The 20,995-nt window shown below is 35.5% G+C and overlaps 1 protein-coding gene and 1 pseudogene across 1 annotated transcript; one reads left to right on the top strand and one right to left on the bottom strand.

Annotated features, from left to right (window-relative positions):
• The first annotated feature begins 4,426 nt into the window (after positions 1-4,426).
• LOC135131972 (putative inorganic phosphate cotransporter) lies at positions 4,427-16,165 on the top strand. Its single transcript, XM_064059855.1, has 6 exons — positions 4,427-4,610; positions 14,471-14,607; positions 14,658-15,191; positions 15,239-15,388; positions 15,441-15,818; positions 15,869-16,165. Exons 1-6 carry the CDS (start codon positions 4,535-4,537, stop codon positions 16,046-16,048), a joined length of 1,455 nt encoding a protein of 484 aa, XP_063915925.1. The 5' UTR covers positions 4,427-4,534; the 3' UTR covers positions 16,049-16,165.
• On the bottom strand, positions 5,177-6,766 carry LOC135132836 (putative inorganic phosphate cotransporter; annotated as a pseudogene).
• Positions 16,166-20,995: the final 4,830 nt, after the last annotated feature.

Genomic DNA, 20,995 nt, shown 5'->3' with positions numbered 1-20,995 from the left:
GTTTTGGAATTTTTCAATTGCTCGATTTTTCAGGTTTCGATTATTCAATTTTCCAATTTCTGGATTTTTAAAAATTTTTTAATTTTTGATTTCCCTGTTTTTCGGCCTTTTGATTTTTTGGCATTTTCGATTTTTTGAGATTTCAGTTCTTCGATATGTCTATTTGTCAATTTTTCCAAATTTTAAATTACTGATTGATTTTTCAGTTGTTTGATGCTTCATTTTTTTGATTTTTAAAATTTTCCATTTTTTAAATTATGAATTTTTTGATTTCACGATATTCCGTTTTTTTTAATTTTAAATTTTTAAATTTTTTTAATTTTTAATTTGCAAGTTTTCAATTTTAACTTTTCGATTTTGGGTTATTTTGATTTCTCGATATTCGAGTGCTCGGTTTTTCCATTTCTCGATTTCTCAACGTTTTAGTTTTCCAATTTTTCGATTTTTCGGTTTTTCAATTTTTCGACTTTTCGGCTTTTCGATTTTTACATTTTTCGATTTTCCAGCTTTTGGATTTTTCGATTTTCGGTTGTTTCTATTTCGCGATTTTTCGTCTTTTCGACTTTTCATTTTCTCGATTTGTCGATGTTTCGGTTTTTCAATTTTTGGATGTTTCGTTTTTTTTATTTCTCGATTTTCCGATTTTTCCACTTTTCGGCTTTTCAATTATTAGATTTTTGAATTTTTCCATTTCCCAATTTTTTGAAGTTTCAGTATTGGGATTTTTCAGTTTTAGATTCTTCAGTTTTTCGTCGATTTTTCAATTTTTCGATGTCTCGATTTTTTACTTTTTCGATTTCTAGATATTCTGTTTTTTCGATTTTTTGATATTTCGATTTTTCGTCAATATTTCTATTTCTTAATTTTTCTAATTTTTAAAAGACAGATTTTTTAATTATATGTTCGATTTTTGATTTTTCCCTTTTTCTACTTTCCGACTTTTCGGCTTTTCGATTATCAAATTTTTTGATTCATCAGTTTTCCCTGCTTTGTACTATCGTTTTTTCAACTTTTCAGTTCTTCGATGTCTTTTTCTCATTTTTTCCAAATTTTAAATTATTGATTTTTGGGTTTTTTGATTTTTCAATTTTTACTCTTTTGTAATTTTTAATTTACAATTTTTCAATTTTAACTTTTCGATTTCCCAATTTTCAACTTCTAGACTTTTCCATTTCCCGATTTCTCAATGAATCAGTTTTTCAATTTTTCAATGTTTCGATATCTTGGTTTCTCGATTTTTCGACTTTTCGGCTTTTCGATTTTTCGATTTTCCAGTTTTTCGATGTTTCGATTTTTCAATTTTTAGATTTCCCAATTTTCCGTCATTTTAGTTTTGGAATTTTTCAATTGCTCGATTTTTCAGGTTTCGATTATTCAATTTTCCAATTTCTGGATTTTTAAAAATTTTTTAATTTTTGATTTCCCTGTTTTTCGGCCTTTTGATTTTTTGGCATTTTCGATTTTTTGAGATTTCAGTTCTTCGATATGTCTATTTGTCAATTTTTCCAAATTTTAAATTACTGATTGATTTTTCAGTTGTTTGATGCTTCATTTTTTTGATTTTTAAAATTTTCCATTTTTTAAATTATGAATTTTTTGATTTCACGGTATTCCGTTTTTTTTAATTTTAAATTTTTAAATTTTTTTAATTTTTAATTTGCAAGTTTTCAATTTTAACTTTTCGATTTTGGGTTATTTTGATTTCTCGATATTCGAGTGCTCGGTTTTTCCATTTCTCGATTTCTCAACGTTTTAGTTTTCCAATTTTTCGATTTTTCGGTTTTTCAATTTTTCGACTTTTCGGCTTTTCGATTTTTACATTTTTCGATTTTCCAGCTTTTGGATTTTTCGATTTTCGGTTGTTTCTATTTCGCGATTTTTCGTCTTTTCGACTTTTCATTTTCTCGATTTGTCGATGTTTCGGTTTTTCAATTTTTGGATGTTTCGTTTTTTTTATTTCTCGATTTTCCGATTTTTCCACTTTTCGGCTTTTCAATTATTAGATTTTTGAATTTTTCCATTTCCCAATTTTTTGAAGTTTCAGTATTGGGATTTTTCAGTTTTAGATTCTTCAGTTTTTCGTCGATTTTTCAATTTTTCGATATTACGACTTTTAGATTTTTTGATTTCTCGATTTTTTACTTTTTCGATTTCTAGATATTGTTTTTTCGATTTTGTAATATCTCGATTTTAGCGTCAAAATTTCTATTTCTTAATTTTTCTAATTTTTAAAAGATAGATTTTTTGATTTATCAGTGTTTCCAATTTCCTGCTTTGACTGTATCGATTTTACAATTTGATGTCTTTTTCTCATTTTTTCCAAAGTTTAAATTACTGATTTTTCGGTTTTTTGATCTTTCAATTTTTCGATTTCTTTTTTTTTAATTCTAATTTTTTGACTGTTTTGTAATTTTTAATTTACAATTTTTCAATTTTAACTTTTCCATTTTGGGTTATTTCGATTTCTCAATTTTTGACTTCTCACTGTTTCAGTTTTTCAATTTTTCGATGTTTCGATTTGTCGGTTTTTCGATTTTTCGACTTTTCGTCTTTTCGGGTTTTCGATTTTCCAGTTTTTCGATGTTTCGATTTTTTAATTCTTAGATTTCCCTATTTTTCATAATTTCAGTTTTGGAATTTTTCAGTTGCTCGATTTTTCAGTTTTTCGGTTATTCAATTTTCCAATTTCTGGATTTTTCAAATTTTGGAATTTTCGATTTTCCTGTTTTTCAGTTTTTTGATTTTTTGGCTTTTCCGATTTTTTAATTTTTCGATTTTTAGTTTTTAGATTTTTCTATTTTTTCAAATTTCCAATTTCCATTGTATCAGTTTTTCGAATTTTCAGTTCTTCGATTGGTCTATTTGTCAATTTTTGATTTTTCAATTTTTCGATTTTTTGATCTTTTGTTGTTTGGCTTTCTCGAGATTTCTGATTTTTGAAGCTTAAATTTTTCAGCCTCTATTTTCAGATTTCTCGATTTTTCAAGTTTTCAATTTCTCAATTTTTCAACATTTCAATTTTGTGAATTTTACAATTTTTCGACATTTTAATTTTTCAACTATTCGGATTTCGATTTTTCGAAAATCGCAAAATCAAATTTTATAAACTTCAAGGGCGAGAGAAGTTCTGTCAAAATAACCTTCGACTACTTTTTTCTTTAAGTATCTTCGATTATAATATTAAATAATATTTATACAGGTGAGTATAAGATTACACATCAAGTTGGCTTCGGAAAATCTGTCACTACATTAATAAAAATTTGCCGCTTGCTTAATTCAAGAGCCAATTTATCCTAAACTTAAGTAAGCGTGACAGGCGCCGAGTAGTCATTAATCATCACAACGAGGCGGCAAAAGTCACAAAATTTCAAGCCAACTTGATATAAAATCTATTGTAATCACTTGTCTAAATATAACAGCTTTGGAAATTGAAAACACTGAAGTATTACGTGTTGCCTAACCTACAGCTACAAATTTAAATGCATATACTTACTCATAGTTCGAAGAATTTTATGATTAAGAGGAATATATTTAAATTATTTGGTTTGTAAAGATTGTGGAAGTTACATTAGACATATTTTTATGCAAAAGGTGACTTACACTATTAATTACACTACTCAGAAAAATGTGCAACACTGTTCAAGTACATGCCTTGAGAAAATTTTTTCTAAAAAAAAAAAAAAATACAAAATACTTTGTTTGAATTTTCTTTTCAAAAATCTGAAAACCAATATTTATATGCGTACAACTTATCCAAGGTAACGCATTTGCACCTATCACAAACTTATCAATCGTTAAAAATTTATGTTAATATAAATACCACGAGTTATCACCTTTTTAAAACCGAATTTGTCACCAATACGAAAAAATGACACGTGTGGACACGTAAAATACGGAAACTATTCAACAATAGCGACATTATATCACACTTTAATTATGTTTGTGAACATCGGACACGTAATCAAGCACTCAGTACACCGTTTTAGATTCTCACCTTGTGGATTAAACGCGCTTTTATTTCCGGCCACCTCAAAACATTACCAATTTCATGCTCCGAGATCTTGACATTGAACATAGATTGCAAAACATGCAGGACATTCATCAAAGTCTGAAATTTTGCATAGAAGGTTGACCACTTGCACCGATTTGCATAGACTCAATGTCCCCCAGTAATCTTTATTCTTATCACCCAGTTTTATACGAAGAAGTCAAGTATATAATTTGGGTCACGTAGGTTATCGTTGGACGGAGAATTCCACCAAAAAGTGACGATTCTACTAAAAAAATACTAGTACTTATTAGTACTCATCAAAGTTCAAAGTACTTAGGGACACACCCGGGATTTTACAGCCCGCAAATAAAAAACTCACGTCGTATTAATAATTCCTAGAGGTCATGTGGTGGTGCACCAGCGCTTACAAGACTGATTTGACCACAGTACCACTCGTGCGGCCAACCACTTCGGTGGTACCTAATTAGTCCTCTTCGTGAAAGCGGTTCCTACGGTTGTTTTTTTGTTGCCAATTTTGCAAACATGTCTAAAGAGACTTTGGAGCTAGCTTCTTTGGAGAAAAAAGAAGAAACCAAAAAGGAAGATGTCGAGCCTCCACGTAAGTACTTGTGGGTCACGTATTTTTCCAACTTGGAAATTTTGTGGACGCGATAAGCTATTGATTGGGGTCATCAGGTGCGTTTTCTTGGAAGCAGTGCTTGCTCAGTAAACAAGACAGAAGAATGGGTTAGCAATTATAGCAATTTCCTGTCTTGTAAAAAACAGGTGTGTTCTGGTTGAGTAAATATTCAACAATTAAAATTCCTTGTGGGTGCTTTAAGTGTGACCCAAGAAAAATTTAATACGATTTGTGAAAAAAAAATACAGAAGTTCTAAAATTTTGATGAGGTGGTACTCGAACAACACGTAATTAATGTTACACGTTTTAATACCGATTGTTTAAATATAGTTATTGCGAATTGCAAATTTTATAGCTTGGGTTATTTTCTTCGGTCGTGGTAATGCCTGCAGCTGAAGAAAATTTTAAACTGGTTTTAATAATAACTTATAAGGTTATCGGTATCTATTTCTATGTACAATGTTATTTTATTTGATGTTAATATAACATGATTTATCGGTCGAGTTTTATCTGAGTTATTAACATGTTAGTATAATTGTGCAATGTATTAAAGTTTATTTAACTAAATGGTAATAATGTGTATAATAACAGATAACACATCGATTAGAATTATGAACACGATTGGCAATATGGAATTCCGGAGTTTAGAAAAAGTTTCCATTGTTGACGTTATTCTTTGAAAAATATACTACTGGTGTCATTCAAATAGTTGAATACGGACCTGTTCATATGGAATCACTTTGAGCTACTATTAGTAATTCCCATAAGAATCCCTGCATGGTTTGACGACACATCTATGTGGTCTGCGACGAATTGACAAAACTTAAAGCGATCAAAGCACCTGCTGGTATTACTTTGCCTGCCAAATTTAAATTAACAACACTGTGTCAATCAGAAAGAATTTGCTACCTACCAATGGTGTTGAAAATCTTCCTCACAGTCCCAATCGACAAATAATAGGCAATCAAATAATCTGCAATCGGGCTAAAAATGAAGCTCAAAATCCACAAGACGAGGTATGGAAGAGCCGACAACAAACTATTCTGTTGACAATTGATTACCACCAAACAACGACAAAGAATCACAACTTATATCACTAATTTTGTACTTCATTATGTCATTCATGTACGACGGTATTGCAGTCAAGAGGGTCCAAAAGCTCCAATTTTGCCCACAATGCGCCACCAAAATAGCAATAATAGGTACTGAAGTCAAAATCGACCTCCATGGTGTAGGCAACTCTTCGTCATTCCTTGGCACGCCGCCTTCGTTGTATTGTCTTTCTTCTTCAGAAAGTCGTCCGTGTTTGGCAGGACTATCTGCACCAATAAACCCCCATAGAACAGTCCACCCAATCCCAAAAGCCCCATACAAGTAAAAAGCTGCAGGCCATCCCACCATAGAATCCGCAATGGCTCCAGTTATGGCTAGAGCAATCACGGTTCCCAGAGATCCCCCCCGTGTAGACGAAACTAGCCATTTTGGATCTTTCTTCCAACGGCGTCCATTTCCCCAGAAGTGTGTGCACCGACGGGTAAAGGAAACCTTGGTTCAAACCTTGGATTACCCTACAGGCTATCACCCCCCCTTGACCAGCTTCGACGGCCATTACTGGCACCAAAATGGTAAAAAGGGAGTTGATGAACATGGTGACGGTGAGGAACCACTTGGGACCGAATTTTTTGACGAGTGCACCAGCACCGATCTGGGGGATGACGTAGCCCCAGAAGAAGGCTGACAGAATGGTTTCTTTTTCAGTCCAGTGTGGGAAAGTCTAGATTTTACGATTGGTGGGTTTCAAGACACCCAAAGAACTTACCGGGGTGTCTTTGTTTGGTGGGTCGTCAATGGAAGCTAGGAGGAAGATCTGGATGTGGTGAAGACGAATCCATTTTCCTGTTTGGGTTTTACTGGTTTGAGGATTATTAAGACAATATTATTTACAACTCACTTGGTTTAGGCTCGTCTAACTGAATCTTCGAATCTGTGGATGCAGTCATGTTTGGCTTTTTTTTATTCTTTGTGAACGAATTATGGGATTTGGGTAGAAAATGCAGCAAGATTAATCTTCTTAAAGCTGTAGTTGTAAGATATGACTTAATCCTTTTGTTGATTTGCACTGTGCTATTTCTTCTTAAGTGAGATTATCCATGAAATTAAGATAAGTCGATCCTCACGTGCATGTAAATTCTACTGCGTTGTTTGTTTGAATAAAATTCTTTTGATATGTCAGTCACAGACTGACTGGACTATTGTCTGATATGATAATCACTCCATTTTCACACGGTTTACTATATTTTTTATATTTATTTAAGCTGTGTATAATTAATAACAGGTGTTAAATAAGTCTCACGTTTGCAATCAGAGGAGCTTATTTGAACATATGTGAATTTATTTTTATTTACAGTATAACCTCGATAATCCGAATAAAGTGTGTTCGGATTAGCGATTTGTTCGGATTTGCGAATTTCACAAAAATCTGAAATAAAGTTTTCCTAAGCAACAATGGAAAATAGATATTGGGTATTAAAAATCGGTGGGGGTAAAGTCAACAATTTATTTCTTCTAGAGGTTTCGTGATCGAGGTCTTTCTGGAATACCCATCGCGATTTCCGCTTCCAGGCTTTTCTTTAGCGAACGCCACTCGGCCGTCGTCACCGACGATGAGTCACCCATCATACTAGAAAACGCATAGACGTCGTACCGGGGCGGCGTATGGGTTTATTTCGTAACAATAAATTCGAAAAAAATATTAGTCCGTGACCATAAACACGCTATACTTGTATTTTTGAATCAGCATGTCGAGATCTATAGCCCTGAATCTATGAGAATTTCTAGACAAACGAAATTACGACTAATTTTGGCAAATGTCATATCTTCTAAGAAGATAGAAGGTGGGTGGGTGGGGCTAATATTTGTCAAGATAAAACTGAACAATATTAAGAGTAGTCACTGGAATGAAGAAGGGGTGGGTGGGCGGAGTTAGTGCTTTCTTATAAGACACTCCACCTGTTTTCTTTATTTCACCGACTCAGTTTATTTACTGTAAAACAAAATAAGAAGTGTGCCCTCCCACCCACTCTTATTCCGTTTTGATCATTCATTCTTATTGGCTTTGAAGAAAGAATTTCATGGGTTGTTAATTTTCAATTAATCAATTTTTAGGTTTTTCAATTTTAAAATTATAAAATCCAAAGAAATATAGAAGGAACCATAAAAACGAAAAATTTTGATATAAAATCGCGAAAATGAAAATTAAAAAATCGGGAAAATGAAAAGCAAAAATCAGGCACTTGAAAAATTGAGGAAATGAAAAATTGTAACATCGAAAAATTGAAAAACTACAAAAATTGAAATATGGAAAATTTCAAATCGAAGATAAAAGAGAAACGAAAGATTCTAATATCAAAAAATTTATCGAAGGTAAATAAATCCAGATTTTTAGAAAAATCGGTTTTAACAAGTACTAGCCCCACCCACCCGCCCTCTCTTTTCTTAAAGGGTATACCATTTGCCAAAATCGGTCTTATTTTAGCAGGTACTAGCCCCGTCCACTCACCCTCTGTATTGTTAGAAGATATATCATTTGCACAATCAATCTTATCTTATTAAATACTAGCCCCGCCCACCCGCCCTCTCTTTTCTTAGAAGGTATATCATTTGCACAATCAGTCTTATCTTATTAAATACTAGCCCCGCCCACCCACCCCCCCTTTTCTTAGAGGGTATGTCATTTGCCACAATCAGTCTTATATTATTAAATACTAGCCCCGCCCACCCACCCTCTTTTATCTTAGAGGGTATGTCATTTGCCAAAATTAGTCTTATCGTAGCAGTTACTAGAATCACTTTTCTTAGAAGGTATCTATATTTTTGGAATCAGCACGTCGAGATCTGTATCTCTGAATTTTTAGACGACTTTTTCAAAAATTAAATTTCCGCTATTATACCGCCCTTATGCAAATTTCGACTACGAAATTTAATTAAATATTTACATTTTCTGGTGGATTTGGGGCAGCAAAAGTCACTTCAGGCCTCATTTATTCGATAACTCAAACCGTTTTTCCAAAATCGCATGTTGAAATATCGCAATTTTTAAAAATTTCAAAAAATTCGAATTTGCTGTTTACTGAAATGTTGCATCGTGACCCTAAACACGCAGTATTTTGGAATGAGCGCGCCAAAATCTATATTTCTGAATTTTTGAAAAAATTTTCCATTTTTCGATTTCTCAATTTTTCAACATTTCAGTTTTGGGAGTTTTGCAATTTCTGGATTTTTCATTTTTTCGAAAATCGCAAAATCAAATTTTATAATTTTTTAAAGTTCAAGGGCGAGAAAAGTTCTGTAACTTTCGACCAGTTTTTACTTTAAAGTATCTTGGACCATAATTTTAAATAATGGTATGCAGATTACACATCAAGATGGCTTTCGAAAATCTGTCACTACATAATAAAAATTTGCCGCTTGCTTAATTCAAAAGCCAATTTATTCCCACATTTAAGTAAGCGTGACAGGCGACGAGTAGTCATTAATCATCACAACGAGGCGGCAAAAGTCACAAAAGTTCAAGCAGACTTGATATAAAATCTATTGTAATCACTTGTTTAAGTATAACAGTTTTGTCAAGATAAAACAATATTAAGAGTAGTCACTGGTATGAAGAGGGGGTAGGTGGGCGGGGCTATTGCTTGCTTATAGGACTCATCTGCGCCCACCTGTTTTCTTTATTTCACCGACTCAGTTTATTTACTGTAAAACAAATAAAGAGTGGGCCCTCCTACCCACCCTTATTCCGCTTTGATCATTCATTCTTATTGGCCCTGAAGAAAGAATTTCATGGGTTGTTAATTTTCAATTAATCAATTTTTCGGTTTATCTCTTTTAAAATTATAAAATCGAAAGAAATATAGAAGGAACCATAAAAACGAAAAATTTTGATATAAAATCGAGAAAATAAAAATTAAAAAATCGGGAAAATGAAAAACAAAAATCAGGCACTTGAAAAATTGAGGAAATGAAAAATTGTAACATCGAAAAATTGAAAAACTACAAAAATTGAAATATGGAAAATTTCAAATCGAAGAAAAAAGAGAAACGAAAAATTCTAGTACCAAAAAATTTATCGAAGGTAAATAAAACCAGATTTTTCGAAAAATCGGTTTTAACAGGTACTAGCCTCACCCACCCGCCCTCTGTTTTCTTAGAAGGTATGCCATTTGCACAATCAGTCTCATCTTATTAAATACTAGCTCCGCCCACTCACCCTCTCTTTTCTTAGAAGGTATGCCATTTGCACAATCAGTCTTATCTTATTAAATACTAGCCCCGCCCACCCTCCCTCTGTTTTCTTAGAAGGTATGCCATTTGCACAATCAGTCGTATCTTATTAAATACTAGCCCCGCCCACCCACCCTCTGTTTTCTTAGAAGGTATGTCATTTGCACAATCAGTCTTATCTTATTAAATACTAGCCCCGCCCACCCACCCTCTCTTTTCTTAGAAGGTATGTCATTTGCCAAAATTAGTCTTATCGTAGCAGGTACTAGAATCACTTTTCTTAGAAGGTATCTATATTTTTGGAATCAGCACGTCTAGATCTATGTCTCTGAATTTCTTGATGACTTTTCCAAAAATTAAATTTCCCACTATTCTACCGCCCTTAGCAAATTTTGACTACGATATTTAACTAAATACATTTTCTGATGGATTTCGGGCCGCAAAAGTCACATTTCTTCGATAACTCCAACCGTTTTTCCAAAATCGCTCGTTGATATGGATATCGCAATTTTTAAAAATTTCAAAAAATTCGAATTTTACTTCGAATATTCCGAAAATGTTGCACCGTGATCCTAAGCACGCAGTATTTTTGGAATTAGCGCATCAAGATCTATATTTCTGAATTTTTTGAAAATTTTCCAATATGTACTTGCTAAGACAAGATTGACTGTGGTAGATTACATAGCCTCAAAGAAAAAAGAGGGCGGGTGGGCGGGGCTAGTAATTGATAAGATAAGACTGATTTTGATAAATTACTCAAAAATACTAAGAGTAACCACTGGAATAAAGAAGGGGTGGGTGGGGTTATTCAACAATATTAAGAGTAGTCGTTGGAATAAAGAACGGGAGGGTGGGCGGGGCTAGTGCTTTGCTTAGACAGAACTGAACAAAATTAAGAGTAGTAGAATTTTTTGAGAATTTTTAGAGGACTTTTTAAAAAAATAAATTTTACACTATTATACCGCCCTTAGCAAATTTTGACTACGAGATTTAACCAAAAACATTTTCTGGTGGATTTCGGATCGCAAAAGTCACTTCCGGCCTGATTTCTTCGATAATTGCGACCGTTTTTTCAAAATCGCTCATTGATATGTATATCGCAATTTTTAAAAAATTCCAAAAATCCGAATTTTACTTCAAATATTTCGAAAATATTGCACCGTGACCCTAAACACGCAGTATTTTTGGAATTAGCACGTCAACTTCTATATTTCTGAATTTTTTGAAAAGTTTTGGACTATTTTCAAATTTTCCAATATGTACTTGCTAAGACAAGACTGACTGTGGCAGATTACATAGCCTCAAAGAAAAAAGAGGGCGGGTGGGCGGGGCTAGTAATTGATAAGATAAGACTGATTTTAATAAATTACTCAAAAATCCTAAGAGTAATCACTGGAATAAGGAAGGGGTGGGTGGGGTTATTCCTTGCTTATGAAAGACTCGGTAAGAGAAAGTTAACTTAACCCCGCCTACTCACCCGTTCTCTCATTGGTTTCCTCTGAAATACGAAATAAATCTTATAACAAATTGTATAACAAAAAAAATGCGATTAGTTCTTTTTTTTCTTTATTAATAGCTACTAACGTTCTATAGTTCCCACTGCCACTCTACAAAAGAACATATAATTAACCCCGCCCACCCACCCTGCCTCTATTTCAGTGAGATTCTGTAGGGAAAAGTTAAGCTTAGCCCGCCCACCCACTCGATCTATCACTTTTTCTTCTGAAATAAGGAATAAATCTTACAGCAAATAGTATATCAAAAAAATTACGATTGGCTCTTTTTTTAACAACCTACGTTCGATTAGTTCCCATTCGCACAATACCAAAGAATATATAATTAAACACACCCACCCACCCCGCCTCTACTTCAGTGATACATTTTACCTATTCCGAATGAAAGGTGGATCTCAATTGAACAGAGATAAAATCGTTAGAGTGAGAGCATGCTATACCCTCTAAGAGAATAAAGGCTGGGTGGGAGGAGCTAGTACTTTCTAAGATAAGACTGATTGTGACAAATGGCATATCTTCTAACAAATAGAGGGCGATGGGCGGGGCTAGTATTTGATAAGTTAAGACTGATTTTGTAAATGACATATCCTCTAAGAAAATAAAGGGTAGGTGGGCGGGGCTAAAACTTGCTAAGATAGAACTGAACAATATTAAGACTAATCGTTGGAATAAACAAGGGGTGGGTGGGCGGGGCTAGTGCTTTGCCAACATAGAACTGAACAAAATTAAGAGTAGTAGAATTTTTTGAGAATTTTTAGAAGACTTTAAAAAATGAAAATTTCCACTATTATACCGCCCTTATGCAAATTTCGACTACGAAATTGAACTAAATACATTGTCTGGTGGATATCGGGCCGCAAAAGTCACTCCAGGCCTCATTTCTTGGATAACCCCAACGTTTTTCCAAAATTGCTCATTGAAATATCGCAATTTTTTTAAATTTTAAAAAATTCGAATTTTACTTCGAATATTTCGAAAATGTTGCACCGTGACCCTAAACATCCAGTATTTTTGGAATTACCACGTCAAGATCTATATTTCTGAATTTTTAGAAAATTTTTAGACGATTTTCAAAAATGAAATTTTCCAATATGTACTTGGTAAGATAAGACTGACTGTGGCAGATCACATAAACTCAAAAAAAAACGAGGGCGGGTGGGCGGGGCTAGTAATTGATAAGATAGGATTGATTTTGTAAATTACTCAAAAATACTAAGAGTAATCATTGGAATAAAGAAGGGATGGGTGAGTGGGTGGGGTTATTGTCTGCTTATGAAAGACTCTGTAAGAGAAAGTTAACTTAGCCCCGCACACCCACCTATTCTCTCATTGGTTTTCTCTGAAATACAAAATAAATCTTATAACAAATCGTATAACAAAAAAAGATACTATTAGCTCTTTTTTTTTTCTCTTTTTAGCTACTAACGTTCTATTAGTTCCCGCTGCCACTCTACAAAAGAACATATAATTAACCCCGCCCACCCACCCCGCCTGAATTTTAGTGAGATTCTGTAGGGAAAAGTTAAGCTTAGCCCGCCCACCCACCCGTTCTCTTACTTTTTCGTCTGAAATAAGGAATTAATCTAATTCTCATTCGCACTATACCAAACAACAAATAATTAATCCCGCCCACCCACCCGGCCTCCATTTCAATGGTTCATTTTATCTATTCCGAATGAAAGGTGGATCTCAATTGAACAGAGATAAAATCGTTAGAGTGAGAGCACCTCTAAGAAAATAAAGGGTGGGTGGGCGGGGCTAAAACTTGCTAAGATAGAACTGAACAATAATAAGAGTAGTCGTTGGAATAAAAAAGGGGTGGGTGGGCGGGGCTAGTGCTTTGCCAACCAACATAGAACTGAATAAAATTAAGAGTAGTAGAATTTTTTGAGAATTTTTAGAGGACTTTTTCAAAAATGAAATTTCCCACCATGAATGCCAATTTCGACCCATTTTCGAAGTAATTATGACCTGACCTGACTTAACCTGACCTGATTTAACGTGATCTGACTTCAAAGTCCGAAATTATTGTCTATTATTACTGTCAAAATTGGAAAGCAATAGAAAACGCAAGCTTGAACGAAACAGAATTAAAAAGTGAAGATGTTCAAGCGCCAAGCAGATTGACTAATCAGAAAATATCGTAAGATGAGTTCCAGAAACAGTTTGAGTTGAAAGATCTGGTCGAAATGGTACACAACGAAAAAATATTTTTTAATTCAAATAATACAAGCATATGTTACAGTAAATAATTCCTCAGGCTCGATCGCTAATTCGATGCAGCGACTCAAGGTAAGAAATAGTTCAAAAAAGTTCGATAAGATAATAACTTAGCGATGGTGTCCTTATTAGTAAACACAATAGTGTTTTTGGTGTCGACCCAATTTTCAACTCAGTTACAAGATGCCACATGTTGCATATGCCATCTTGAAATTACGAACGAGTCCAAGTAAGTTAAAAATTTGTTCAGTTGGTACCTATCCTGCCAGTAATAAATAAAATTGTTACTCGCTTTTAGTGTTTTTATTTATTACATTTCCGTGAACGTAAGTCTGCAACGGTACCAATTAAGTTAATAAGGTTATAACGTCACACTTTTCGTTTTACATTGCAAGAGTGAAACGATTTCGTAATTCCGCTAACTCTGACGTACAATCCGGTAATGAGATTTCTAGCTTAGGGGTTTCCAAAATACATAAACCGTACTACTTCGTTTAAATTCATAAATATTTATCAGTTAGCACTTTTACGTTCCATTTTTCTACTACACACGGAAACAACAGCAGCTACCTATAACTCATAACCTGCTCACATTCCCAGACAATAAAACCAATTTTTGCTACGCAATATCAAGGCTGTTTGAAAATCCACACCGATCACATTTTTTCCCATACCAGGAACACGCTATTCTTATCACAATTTCGCAAGAATTATTCTCTCCAAACTTACATAACTGTATTTCTTGAGGCGATTCAAAATATAATAAAGCAAGGTCAAGGCTACGTCGACGACATTGCAGAAAAGTAAATCCCTCTATTGTTACAGGTACCCTATTTGGAGTCCGGCACGTCCAAGTACTACTTAACTTCTTCTTGACCTTTATCGCATATGGCATTAGGGTCAACTTATCAGTGGGGATTGTGGCGATGACCACGAAGAGTAGCGACAACCCCGACATTCCAGTACGTATGAGTACCTTTTCTGAATAACGTGATAATCCAACATTACGTAGGTCTACGATTGGCACGACAAGAGCATCCTCCTGTCTTCGTTCTTCTGGGGGTACATCATCCCCCAAATCGGTGCCGGCCAACTGGCGAAGAAATACGGACCTAAGTGGTTCTTGGTCAGTACCATGGGGATTTGTTCCCTTTTTAGCGTGTTACTTCCAGTAATGGCAGACGCTTTCGACTCGAAAGGGGTGATGATATCCAGAGCGCTCCAAGGGTTTTGTCAAGGGTTCTTCTTTCCCTCGATTCACAACATATTGAGTTATTGGGTACCCGTTACTGAGAGATCGCGACTAGGGACTTTTGTGTATGCGGGTGGACCTCTGGGTACCGTTGTGTCCATGATCGTTTCAGGGATTATTTCAGCCAGCTGGTACGGCTGGCCTTTAATTTTTTACATTTATGGTGGTCTGGGTTTATTATGGTCCGTCGCTATGGCAATCGTGGGCTCGAACAAACCCAAAGACAGCAAAATCATATCAGAAGAAGAACGGCTTTACATTGAAGCAAGTCTGGATCGCAGTCCAGACGCAAAGGTACCACTCAAACTTGTCCAGATTTCTTTACCAACCACAATTTTTAGAATTTAGCCACACCTTGGAGGGACATCCTGACTTCTCGCGCATTCTGGGCCCTCCTCATCGCCCACTGTGGCCAAAACTGGGGCTTCTGGACCTTGATGACCGAAATCCCGTCCTACATGAGCGAAGTGATGAACTTCCAAATCAAATCGGTAACTTCACCCATCCCTCACCCGACGAATCTAACACCCTCTTTGTCTCTAGAACAGCTACCTGAGCGCTCTACCATACTTCGTCCTCTGGGTCTTGAGTTTCATCTTCAGCGCCATCGCCGACTTCCTCATCATCAGGAAGTACGCCTCCATTGGTACCACCAGGAAAATTTTCAACTCCATCGGTCTCGTGGTTCCTGCAATCGCTCTAGTCTTCCTGGGTTTCATGGATGAAGAACACCACACTCCCGCAATAGCCCTTTTGGTTATCGCTGTGGGTATGAACTCTGCGATTTTCTCAGGGTTTAATGTCAACCACATGGATATCGCTCCCAACCATTCTGGTACTCTGATGGGTCTGACTAACTGCGTTTCGAATATATTTTCGTTACTGGCGCCACTTTTTGTGCAGGTGGTTGTAACGAATGAGGTGAGTTTGAGGTTATGGTACGACCAAAGATAGAATTTTTTGGGTTTTAGAAAGATACGAGTCAGTGGCAGACGGTGTTCTGCGTGGCTGCTGGAATCTACATTATTAGTGATCTTTGCTTCGTTTTGTGCGGGTCTGGGGAGGTCCAGGAGTGGAATGATAATGGGGCTGTAGCCAGTGAAGGGAAGTATACTGTCACCAAAGAGGATGATGGGAGAAAGACAGTGTGAGAGTACCCAGTTGTGCCAGTTTGAATATTGCACTGCGATTTACTGTGATAATATTGTAACAAAAGAGATTAGTGTCAAGTAGTGTGATTATATAGAATAAAGTATATAAATGTTGTTGTTGTTGTTGTTTGTGGAAAAATGTCGACTAGATTTGTAGTTAAACATTGAGAAAGGTACTACTCTGGTACTACAATGTTCTGATAGTTATCGAATAAATTAAAAAAAATTTGAAAGTGACGCACATTCATTATCACTAATCAGTTAGGAGTGATCATTTATCGATTGTTTTTCTTGACGGAATTATCTTCACTATCAGTGCCAAGAAATCTCCTTAGTGTGATTTAATAACAAAATAACACAATTTGTACTTTGAATAAAAATATATATTTTTTTGCTTTATTTGTTTTCGAGATGCAAGGCCAACTTAATTTTCTTTAATTGTACTACCATATAATTAATGCATTTTTGAAAAGAGCTTTGTTTTGATAATTTTGCTCCCATTTTTTTTCAATTATTTGAATATAAACACTGGGAAAGTGACTTGAGATTCTTGTTTTGGGAAGAATTCTCTACATACTAACAGTTTACTCCGTACGAATAGAACATTTAACATTTTCAAAGATAATTTTTGGAAATTTTTAAAAATTACGTTCTCATTTTTCTTAGTTATTTCAATAGGTATTGGAGAAGCGAGTGCAGATTTTCAACCTATGAACAATTTTCTACATATTAGCACTTACTTTAGCACGAATGGAGCCAGTTTTGGAATTTTCAAAAAAGCGTTTTTGCGAATATTTGAATATTTTATTCTCATTTCTTCCTTGGTTATTTTAACAAATACTGGCAAAGCGATTTCAGATTCTTAATCTGTGAAGAAGTTTGTACATGTTATCACTTTCTTTCACATGAATAGAATATTTTTGGAAATTTTTGAGAATTTTGTTCTCATTTTCTCGGTTATTTCAATTAGCATTACAAGAGCGACTTCAGATTCTTAGTCTGTAAACAATTTTCTACGTATATCACTTACTTTTGGACGAATAGAGCCATTTTTGAAATTTTAGAACCAAATTTTTGTGAATTTTTGAAAATTTTGTTCTCATTTTTCTCGGTTATTTCAGTTAGCACTATAAAAGCGATTTCAGATTCTTAATGTGTGAAGAATTTTCTACATACTACTTACTTTTCCAAGAATAGAGCCACTTTTGGAATTTTCAAAAAAGAGTTTTTGGAAAATTTTGTTCCCAATTTTCTTGGTTACATCAACAAATACAAAGCGAAGCAAATTCTTAACCTGTCGAGAAGTTTCTACGTTTTACCACATTCTATGACACGAATTGAGCTAGCTTCAGCATTTTACAAATAAAAAAAATACATTGTGAAAATTTGTTCCCATTTTTCTCAGTTAATTAAATAAGTTCTGTAAAAGCAGTATAACTTTCTTTCACACGAATAGAATAGAAATATTTTTGGAAATTTATGAGAATTTTGTACACATTTTTCTCGGTCGTTTCAATTAGCACTTTAAAAGCGATTTCAGATTCTGAACCAGTAAAAAATTTTTCTACAAATTACCACTTACTTTTTCATGAATAGAGCCACTTTTGGAATTTTAAAAAAAGAGCTTTTTGGAAAATTTTGAGAACTTAGTTTTCATTTTTCAATTACTGCAATAAGTAATTGAAAAGCTATTTCACATTTAGCGAGCCGTTCCTGGTTAACTGAATAAAATACATTGACACTTTAACATCTTTAAATTTCACAAGTTTTTACAAGATTTATGGGAGCAAAATCAGTTTTATCTAAACAAATAGTAGGCTCGCCCACTCGCCCCATATTTTACAAGAGGATATGTCATCTGCCAAAATCAGTCTTATCTTACCAAGTAGTAGCCCCGCCCACCCGCCCCCTATTTTTTTGGAGGATATGCCATTTGCCAAAATAAGACTTGTGTTAGCAAGTACTAGCCCCGCCCATCCGCCTTTTATTTTCTCAGAGGGTAGTACTGGCTAGTACTTCCTAAGATTAGTCTTATTTTGGCAAATGACATATCCTCCGAGAAAATAGTATTTGTTAAAGTAAGACTGAACAATATCAAAAGTGATCAGTGGAATGACGAGGGGGTGGGTGGGCGCGGCTATTGCTTGCTTATAAAAGATTCTACAGAAAAAAGTTAAACTTAACCCCGCGCACTCACCCTCTCTTCATTCCAGTGATTACTCTTAATATTGTTTTAGACTGATTTCGGTAAATGGCTGAACAATATTAAAAGTAATCACTGGAATAACGAGGGGGGTGGGTGGGCGGGGCTATTGCTTGCTTATAAAATATTCTGTAGGAAAAAATTAAATTTAGCCCCGCCCAACCACCCTCTCTTCATTCCAGTGATTATCCTTTCATATTGTTTTGGACTGATTTCGGTAAATGAATGAAAAATATTAAGGGTGATCACTGGAATGAAGAGGGGGTGGGTGGGCGAGGCCATTGCTTCTTTATAAAAGATTCTGTAGGAAAAAGTTGAATTTAGCCCGCCCACCCACCCTCTCTTCATTCCAGTGATTACTCTTAATATTGTTTCAGACTGATTTCGGCAAATGGCTGAACAATATTAAAAGTAATCACTGGAATAACGAGGGGGTGGGTGGGCGGGGCTATTGCTTGCTTATAAAATATTCTGTAGGAAAAAATTAAATTTAGCCCCGCCCACCCACCCTCTCTTCATTCCAGTGATTATCCTTTCATATTGTTTTGGACTGATTTCGGTAAATGAATGAAAAATATTAAGGGTGATCACTGGAATGAAGAGGGGGTGGGTGGGCGAGGCCATTGCTTCTTTATAAAAGATTCTGTAAGAAAAAGTTAAATTTAGCCCGCCCACCCACCCTCTCTTCATTCCAGTGATTACTCTTAATATTGTTTCAGACTGATTTCGGCAAATGGCTGAACAATATTAAAAGTAATCACTGGAATAACGAGGGGGTGGGTGGGCGGGGCTATTGCTTGCTTATAAAAGATTCTGTAGGAAAAAGTTAAATTTAGCCCGCCCACCCACCCTCTCTTCATTCCAGTGATTACTCTTAATATTGTTTCAGACTGATTTCCGCAAATGGCTGAACAATATTAAAAGTAATCACTGGAATAACGAGGGGGTGGGTGGGCGGGGCTATTGGTTGCTTATAAAAGATTCTGTAGGAGAAAGTTAAATTTACCCCGCCCACCCACCCTCTCTTCATTCCAGTGATTATCCTTTCATATTGTTTTGGACTGATTTCGGTAAATGAATGAAAAATATTAAGGGTGATCACTGGAATGAAGAGGGGGTGGGTGGGCGATTCCATTGCTTCTTTATAAAAGATTCGGTAGGAAAAAGTTAAATTTAGCCCCGTCCACCCACCCTCTCTTCATTCCAGTGATTACTCTTAATATTGTTTTAGACTGATTTCGGTAAATGACTGAACAATATTAAGGGTGATCACTGGAATAAAGAGGGGGTGGGTGGGCGGGGCCAATGCCTCTTTATAAACGATTCTGTAGGAAAAAGTTAAATTTAGCCCCGCCCACCCACCCTCTCTTCATTCCAGTGATTACTCTTAATATTGTTTCAGACTGAGTTCGGTAAATGGCTGAACAATATTAAAAGTAATCATTGGAATGAAGAGAGGGTGGGTGGGCGGGGCTATTGCTTGCTTATAAGATTCTACACAAAAAAAGATAAACTTAGCCCCGCCCACCCACCCTCTCTTCATTCCAGTGATTACTCTTAATATTGTTTTAGACTGACTTCGGTAAATGACTGAACTATATCAAAAGTAGTCAGTGGAATGACGAGGGGGTGGGTGGGCGGGGTTATTGCTTGCTTATAAAAGATTCTACAAAAAAAAGTTAAACTTAATCCCGCCCACCCACCGTCTCTTCATTCCAGTGATTATCCGTTAATATTGTTTAGACTGATTTCGGTAAATGACTGAACAATATCAAAAGTAATCAGTGGAATGACGAGGGGGTGGGTGGGCGGGGCTATTGCTTGTTTATAAAAGATTCTACAAAAAAATGTTAAACTTAGCCCCGCCCACCCACCCTCTCTTCATTCCAGTGATTACTCTTAATATTGTTTTAGACTGACTTCGGTAAATGACTGAACAATATCAAAAGTAATCAGTGGAATGACGAGGGGGTGGGTGGGCGGGGCTATTGCTTGCTTATAAAAGATTCTACAAAAAACAGTTAAACTTAGCCCCGCCCACCCTTCCTCTCTTCATTCCAGTGATAACTCTTAATATTGTTTTAGACTGACTTCGGTAAATGACTGAACAATATCAAAAGTGATCAGTGGAATGACGAGGGGATGGGTGGGCGGGGCTATTGCTTGCTTATAAGATTCTACAGAAAAAAGATAGACATAGCCCCGCCCACCCACCCTCTCTTAACTCCAGTGATTACTCTTAATATTGTTTTAGACTGACTTCGGTAAATGGCTGAACAATATTAAAAGTAATCATTGGAATGAAGAGAGGGTGGGTGGGCGGGGCTATTGCTTGCTTATAAAATTCTACAGAAAAAAAGATAAACTTAGCCCCGCCCACCCACCCTCTCTTCATTCCAGTGATTACTCTTAATATTGTTTTAGACCCACTTCGGTAAATGACTGAACTATATCAAAAGTAATTAGTGGAATGACGAGGGGGTGGGTGGGCGGGGCTTTTGCTTGCTTATAAGATTCTACAGAAAAAAAGATAAACTTAGCCCCGCCCACCCACCCTCTCTTCAATCCAGTGATTACTCTTAATATTATTTTAGACTGATTTCGGTAAATGACTGAACAATATTAAAAGTAATCAGTGGAATGACGACGGGGTGGGTGGGCGGGGCTATTGCTTGCTTATAAAAGATTCTACAAAAAAAGTTAAACTTAGCCCCGCCCACCCACCGTCTCTTCATTCCAGTGAT

This window comes from Zophobas morio, unplaced genomic scaffold (assembly GCF_036711695.1).
Source record: "Zophobas morio isolate AGI-343-1 ecotype UQ-CSIRO unplaced genomic scaffold, CSIRO_AGI_Zmor_V1 ptg000021l, whole genome shotgun sequence".
Classification (NCBI taxonomy): domain Eukaryota; kingdom Metazoa; phylum Arthropoda; class Insecta; order Coleoptera; family Tenebrionidae; genus Zophobas; species Zophobas morio.
Note: the sequence above shows the minus strand (reverse complement) of the source record. Positions and strands in the feature narration are given on the sequence as shown.

Bases quoted from the DNA above. Each gene is read 5' to 3' on its own strand.
- LOC135131972 (XM_064059855.1), top strand. From the start codon at position 4,535: ATGTCTAAAGAGACTTTGGAGCTAGCTTCTTTGGAGAAAAAAGAAGAA. The intron at 4,611-14,470 runs GTAAGTACTTGT...CTATTGTTACAG, and splicing joins GGAAGATGTCGAGCCTCCAC to GTACCCTATTTGGAGTCCGG. The intron at 15,192-15,238 runs GTACCACTCAAA...CACAATTTTTAG, and splicing joins ATCGCAGTCCAGACGCAAAG to AATTTAGCCACACCTTGGAG.